The sequence below is a fragment of the Acyrthosiphon pisum genome, chromosome A1, assembly GCF_005508785.2.
Source record: "Acyrthosiphon pisum isolate AL4f chromosome A1, pea_aphid_22Mar2018_4r6ur, whole genome shotgun sequence".
In the NCBI taxonomy this organism is placed as follows: Eukaryota; Metazoa; Arthropoda; class Insecta; order Hemiptera; family Aphididae; genus Acyrthosiphon; species Acyrthosiphon pisum.
The window spans coordinates 169474018-169482142 of NC_042494.1; the positions used below are offsets into that span (position 1 = coordinate 169474018).

Sequence of the window (8125 nt, forward strand, 5' to 3'; positions counted from 1 at the left end):
ACTATAGTCTACCTTCATTTCTTTGAATATAAGTTTCAAACTGTCACCATCGGATATAGGATTTTGTGTGTTATTTAAATTTTCTGGTAAGTTAAACAAGATTATATTTTGAGCTCTTGATTGTCTATCAGTTAATTCATTTAATATATTTAATTCATCAAATTGAGTGGGTAAAGTAGTTTTTTCGATATCTATTAATTTGTTCTCAGGTTCAGAAATTTTAGTTTTTAAAAATGAATTTTCAGTAGCTAGTTTATTTATTTCAGTATAGTTAGGTCATCAAATCGTTTATTAAAACTTTTTAAAGTTTTATTTTGTTCATTCATTGAAGTGATCATTTTATTTTGTGTAGACTTTACCTCATTTAAAGATTTTAATATAGAATCTAGTTGATCTTGCATTGTTGAAGACATAAAATAATGATAAAAAAGATAATTTATAAAATAGTAGGCATAATACGATATCACTGATAGGTAATAATATAAATTATGCACTGCACAACATAGTCGTATGACTGCACAGCACAAACTGTTTTATCGAGTTGTATAAAAGTCGTAACGTTTACGTTATTAAATAAATAAATTAATAATATTCTAACCTTGTTCATCTGACGTTACATTATTTTTTCCTGTTTAAAAAAAAATAATGGGTATTTTACAAATTTAATATTTACATATTTACATAAATACAATAAATTAACGCACTGCTTACTAGTTCATAATATATTTTGTGTTGTGTGCATGGAGTTGTATAAAAGTCGTAACGTTTACGTTATTAAATAAATAAATTAATAATATACTTACCTCGTTCACCTGACGTTAAATTATTTTTTCCTGTTTAAAAAAAAATAATGGGTATTTTACAAATTTAATATTTACATATTTACATAAATACAATTAACGCACTGCTTACTAGTTCATAATATATTTTGTGTTGTATGCATGGAGTTGTATAAAAGTCGTAACGTTTACGTTATTAAATAAATAAATTAATAATATACTTACCTCGTTCACCTGACGTTACATTATTTTTTCCTGTTTAAAAAAAAATAATGGGTATTTTACAAATTTAATATTTACATATATACATAAATACAATTAACGCACTGCTTACTAGTTCATAATATATTTTGTGTTGTATGCATGGATGTAAAATTTAAATTTAAGATGCTTAAAATATTATAGTGACAATATTTGAGGACAAACTACATTTTTTAGTTACAATGTTAGAATATTATAAAATATCTCTGAGCCGTCCCTGGTTATAGTGATTTTATTGAGTTCTATACAATTTTTTGTTGACATTGACGCTTGAGTAGACTTATGAGTTCCTAACAATCTAGATACCTACCTATTTAATATAAATGTTACCGGTAATATGTGTAGTTCAGTCATTAGGTACATATAATGCCTAGGATTTTAAAAAATACCTGTTTATCTTAGGCAAATTATTAAAAAAAAAAATTTTAGCATAAAATGCCTCGCCATTAAATATATTTTCTAGACATTTTATAGAGCAAGTACATAAACAAATTTAGGCAAAGTATTAAAATAGTTTACATTAATTTTATGTTAGTATACTATATTAACATGATAACATTTTAAATTATGATATGTACTATTTATTACAACATGTTGTTAAGCTAGAATGACAACGAGAGTTACACAATGCTTTGTTTTTAACACACAAACATTTTTTACTTTGGCAGAATGTTTTACGTGTGTATTTACTATTTTGGAAACCCCTGACGACTGCCTGTTGATCGCTGACTAGCAACAGATCGCAATAGCTAGCTCTTCAGTTGGTACCTCATATAAATGCAATATTTTTTTTTTTTTTTGACAAACAGTGAACTGTGAGCTTGCATATACTTTGTGAGCTACCATTCTTGGTTCCCAGTCGATAGAACGATCATCTGTTATCTTTTAAAAGATTTAATTGTATGTAATGATTGAATTACACATATTGCCAGTAACATTGATAAATAACATGACTTCATGTTTATCATTTATATAAATACTGTTACATGAATATAAGAATAGGTAATATAAATGTAACATAGAACTGGAATGACAATGTGTCTGTGACTGAACACACAGCACACCATTGGCGCAATACACATGGGTGATAAGTGGTTCAATTACGTATCAGAAGAGGTAATGAATATGATAATTAGCCAATTATTTCTGGTTTAAAATTTGTCCGCAAAAAACACCATATTGACAAGCGCTCAGATCGCAAAAAAAAATGTAAAAGAACGGGAATGAGTTCCTTTTATTACAACAGGAACGAGGATCAGGAACGAATTCATTTTTAAAAGACACTTTTCCTACACTGAATTGAGTACATTTATGTACATCAAAATGTCCTATTTACATAACATTTTTGTGTGTCATCCGGCATCCCACATATGTATAACACTGCAAGTTAATTCTTAATAAGTAATATTATAAATAGAAGGTTAATAATAGTATAGGTACTTACCTTTTATTATTGGTTCTATTTAAAAATAATTATGTTATACAAATTTAATACTGACATTCACACAATTAATCGCTATTATAATAGTACAGCAAAAATGTATTCTAATGTTATTAGAACTTATATAATACAGTTTTTTCAATTTAATGTTCATTTTTAACTAAAATATTTAATGTTTAACATTTTATATATGTTAGGTACCTAAATTTTAATGGCATTTGGACGTTCCACGACCACATTGGCTTAGGGTTCATGTATTCGAATATCAATATTTTAATATCAATTACCTTCATTACCAAATCATGGTTAAAAATATTTATTTTTTTTTCATGTTCGTTTATACTTCATTGAGCTGAATATAAAGTTCAAACCGTTTAACCCACCCTTTGAAATCATCCTCTTTCAGTCTGAATGCATAGCAGTGAGCCCATCAAGCACACTTTTTTAATTAAATGTATATAATTATAATTCAAAACAATTCTGTTCATCAAATTATTTAGTGCAAAAAAAGAGGTCAGTGTTTAATACATATTTGAAAACCACCGACCCATACAGTGGTGATCATTACTCTTTATTGATCTAACTATTGCTAATCACTACTATATAAAACGATTGGTGAAAATTCAAGGTCTAACAACCACGGTTATTAGATTTTCAGTTACCTACACCTAGTAAATTTTTTGTCGAAAAATAGTTAGTTATATTCAAAATTGATCATCGCGCGGCTTCTTTGTACCTAACCTAACAATATTTTTATGGCCCTCAAATTATTATGAAAAAAGTTGGAACAATACGGCTACAATATTATAGCCAATATGAGTGATAATAACAGTGACTTTAGTAGTAGTAATAAAACTTCAAATAGTCGAGTAATGTGTTTCATTATCGTTTCCAAAATCGCTTTAATGATTATAAAATATAATATTTATATTAATTATACTTGACCTGCATTGAATTCATATACATCGATTGGTATATCACCAATATGAAGGTTAGGTTTAGGTATATATATATATATATAGACTATAGAGGTTTCTATTTACAGTTTGCATATAAATTGAATATAATATAAAATGTGTACAATTACATATTTAGTTGACTTACTTGGTTGAACTATAAATATATCAACATAAATATATGATTAGTACGTTTTGGAATAATTTATGGAAATATTTCGTTTTAGTATAAACATAGATTGGTAGGTATATCGACCCGATCATTTACATGTTTTTCAGGATTAATGTGTAAAAGTCTTGTGTTACCTGCCATCGCAAAATGTGCTTTCTTGTAGCGATACCAGATTTAGTTAAATGAAACTCCCACAAAATATTCCGTTTTATTGATAGAGGAAATGTAATCTTAAGAAGTGGAGGTGCCGCATCAGTGAGTTTGTTAACAAAAGCTTACAACCAATGACTTAACTAACTGATTTTTTTTTAGAACTTCTTACTAATGACGCAGGACGTTTCATTTGAACTTTTAAGTAACCAGTTTTATTGCATGCATCCACCTATATAATATTTATAATATATAATATGCAGGACGCAAGATGATGATGTGATACAAACATTACGGGGCTATAGGTAAACTGAGTCTGAAACGTATTTATTGTGGTAAACTGTATCCCGAGTTTGAACATGTTGATGATTTCAGAAGTACCCCCAAAAAACACATTATTCTCTTCAGTTTTAAAGACTTGGGACCGTTCGTTCAAACAGGCAAAATGTACTATTTTGTTTTCTTAAAGTTTTTTTAATAATTATTTTAAATTTAAAGTTGTCATATTTATATAAAAAACATAATTAAACATACCTATATTATATTATATTATAAAAATTCAAGTCGTAAAATATTTTTTATTTTTATTTACCTACCAATTTATTATAATATTACTATTTTACTAGATACTATAATTGTAGTGGTTGTTGGAGTAATAAATACACAAAAATTTCTTTTCAAACAGTATCGGCCAATCGATAATCGGAAATCACTTATTGGTTTATTTAGAAATGTTTATGTATAAAAGTGCAAAAAAGTGCCATAAATTGGAAAAAAATGATTAAAATATTCGGTTTTGGATCGTTTTGAATACGCATTTGAAAAACTGAGGTACTTTGCTAGTATATACATAACGTATTTACTCATATATTATGGTAAATTTATTAGAAATATAAGAGCAAACTAAAAAATGTTTCATCTCATTCTCTAATATGTTGGACAGAGTGACCTACTGAACTTTCTGTACTTACATAGTTACATAGATACATCTAAGTGCTTAACAGTTAAGTATAGACATTATGGTAATATTATAGTCATGAAAGTACTAAATTAATTAATACGATAACAATAAACAAATGTGTGATCTTACCAATGAAATAATTGGCTATATAAAAGTAATTAAACATTAAATTATTATAAGTTATTACAAGTTTACAAATTTGGTTTAATGATCAATTTTAATGACTAATATATTAGGTACACCATTTATAATTATTTAATATTGAACTGTTTTGCTAATGTAATATTTAAAAATGTAAAATATTGGTATTATTAAATTGCATAGGCACTATAAACTTGCACCACGCAATAGTTACAATGCTTAAATTTCTAAATTCAAAATACTGTATTTAACATTTGATAATAGGATTTATCAATGTAAATAATGCCAAATACCACTCATAAATCATAACTCACTCGCTCATCGATTACTACATCGAAAAAAACTACAAAACATGCGGACTTGAAATTTGGAACAGTGGTTCCTCAAATGATCGTCACGTGCAATAAGGATTTTCCGATATTATAAATTTAAAGAGGTGGTCAAACCGGGATCTTGAAATTGGCGATCGAAATTTGAAAATTGTTTGGGTGTAGTTGCTGGTTACAGTCTAATATTTGAATAATGTACAATTTTTTTGTTCATTTTCAAACATATTCTTCTACTACAATTTAATGTAAAATAAAAATTCGATCTTTGATCCGACCTGCAAAAACTTCTCATCTTTCAGATAAAAAAATCTTCTTTATCTGCGCGTGTAATTATAGCTCACTCACACTAATATCGATTTACATATTCACACACATGCACGTTCCGCGCGAAGCCAATACGACATGTGAATTGGATTGCCTGAATTTTACTCCTTAATAAATGACCGACACCGAGACCCTTAATGGTAGATTATTTACATAAATATATATTATCTCAAATCAAATCACATCGTTCTAATATATTATGTTGGTATACACTGGGCCGGCTTGGTGAATATCGGGCCATCGGAGCTATATATGTGAAATGTTTTTTCGGGCCCTATGTGTGTTAGGTGTGGCAGAGGGGTCTCAAAGTCAGTCTGATTTTATTTCTATATCTATGAATCTGAAAAATTAGTTGAACACATGATCCATGAACCCGAAAATTTATATTTTGCAACAGGCCCCGGGGCCTTTCAAGTCACTGGGTTCAGTGCCTACCACTGCACAGCTCGAACCGCCTTCAAGCCGGCCCTAAGTATACATAAAATATTAAATAGGACTATTTAAGATATATAAAATTTGAATTATATTTGTTTATGCTATTACTCACTTAATCCTTCACAATATTCCTTTGGAGTTTTTAGTTTGTCTGTAAATAAAGTAAAAACTAAATACCTACGCTTTCAGTTTGTTTGCCTTATTCGCTTGTTACATTATAAACAGAAATATATAATTATACAAATATAACTATTAGGTATGTCCATAAAATATAATTACTAGCGGCGAATACTATAAATTATTTACATAAATAATTATTGAAACATTCGCATTGAATAATTATACTTGCCTTCCCCTTTTTTAAATTTGTTCCTAAATGTAGAGAAGAACTCAACTTCAAATTCTGTAAAGTAATAATATTTTATTGTTTAATTAATCAATTTATATTTCATGAACGGACATAATGCCCTTTTGATAAACAATTACAATCAAAAAATAATTAGCAAACAAAATCTTTGTAATAACTAATAAGAAAAACGAAATATGATTATTTCAACATAAAAAAGGTGGGCAAGTGGATATCGCTTAGCTGTATAGTAGATTACAATAGTGGGACCCTGTATAATTGATGGTATTAAATTTGAATTCAATGATATAATATCATTGTATAAGAAAAACGATTCTGAGCAGAGATGGTATGTCAGTCTAGGTATAAGACATATTATATACTTATCTATAGTATTAAAAAAAAATTGACCTAAATAGGTACCCATAATAAATTCCAAATTAATCATATAACAATATCCATTAGGTACTTATAACGCATTATACATCAACAACAAACCGTGATACTATCATAGATATATAATAGTATACTTTAGAAGTTTCAAGTACCCACGAATAATATTATACAATCACAACAAAATAACTAAAATAGTTATTCTAGGTTTTTTAATATGTAATTTCGTCAAAATTTGAACTTAAAATGAGTATAAAAATAAACTGCGAGTATGTATTTTTTAGATTTTTTAGTAACAGAATTAACTACTTATGTCGTGGAATCTTGTATTGAATGTTCGATCCTTAGATATAAAAGTTGATCATTTTATAAATTTTTAACTACAAAATAATTATTCAATTTTAAATTTGATAAATTTTGTCAAAATTTGAACTTGAAATGCTTATAAAAAAAATTGTGCCTATATATTTTTAATGTTTTCAACTGCTATTGTAACAATATATCAGGAGCCTTGCACTAAATTTTCAAGCTTTTTTACCCAACACACAAAATTTTATTGATATTTATAGAAAAAAAAAACGAAAAAAATTGAAAACTGAGAATGACTGTAAACAGCTCAAAGAGTCAAAGTATTTTCAAAATGTTATGGTGTATAGAAAATGAAAATATTAACATTCAGGGAAATATTCAAATATCTACAGTCATTCGTTTTTTGATTTCAATAAAATAAGAAAATCGTCACATGAGAAATCGATCGAATATCAAATGTTGTAAAAATATGAATTTCAAACGCTCATAAAAAATGTAATTATAATTTCTTGTAAACATTTTTTTTTTGATAAAGGTAAACAAACTTATGAGGAATCTTGTATTAAATTTTCTAATCTAAGATTTAATAAGAAAAATTTTTATGTTTTCCAACTCAAAATAATTTACACATTTTCGTGATTTTTACGTATTTTGTAATTTTTAGATTCTGAGTGGAACGATGAATGATTGATTTTACAATGATGTGTGTTTTTTTTTTTATTTTTATTTATTTTTTTTTTCATTTTTTTTTTATTTTTTTTTGTGTCTGTCATCACCTTTTAGGACAGTAAAACTGCTTCGATTTTCTTCAACAGTAACTTTTATGATTGGAAAGTGAATCTAGTTGGTACTTTGGGGGGTCAAAAGTAAAAATTTCCCAGTAGTTTTCAAAAGCGACGTGAAAAACAAAAGAAAAATTAAGGAAAAACTGGAATTTTTACGCAAAATCGATTTTGGTTTTTGGTGTAACTCTAAAACAAATGACCGTAGATATATGAAATTTTCACAGGTTGTTTATATTTGCATTTTCTATACACGGTAAAATTTTGAAAATATTTTGATTTTATTTTTGAGCTCTTACGGACATTTTCATTTTCCATTTTTTTTAGTTTTTTTTCTAAATATATC

The 8125-nt window shown here is 27.1% G+C and overlaps 1 protein-coding gene across 3 annotated transcripts in view; it reads right to left on the reverse strand.

The window, feature by feature from the left end:
* Positions 1–1800: 1800 nt before the first annotated feature.
* The window catches only part of LOC107884241, a 16744-nt gene continuing 10419 nt past the window's right edge, over positions 1801–8125 (reverse strand). For 2 of the 3 annotated variants that reach the window (XM_029488834.1, XM_029488832.1), the window contains 4 exons: positions 6299–6352; positions 6062–6100; positions 4850–4864; positions 1801–3594 (listed from right to left, as the gene is read on the reverse strand). In XM_029488834.1, coding sequence (XP_029344694.1) covers positions 3521–3594; positions 4850–4864; positions 6062–6100; positions 6299–6352 — 182 coding nt within the window. In that variant the 3' untranslated portion in view covers positions 1801–3520. The remainder of the gene's footprint in view (positions 3595–4849; positions 4865–6061; positions 6101–6298; positions 6353–8125) is intronic. The other variant, XM_029488833.1, reaches the window with a different exon arrangement.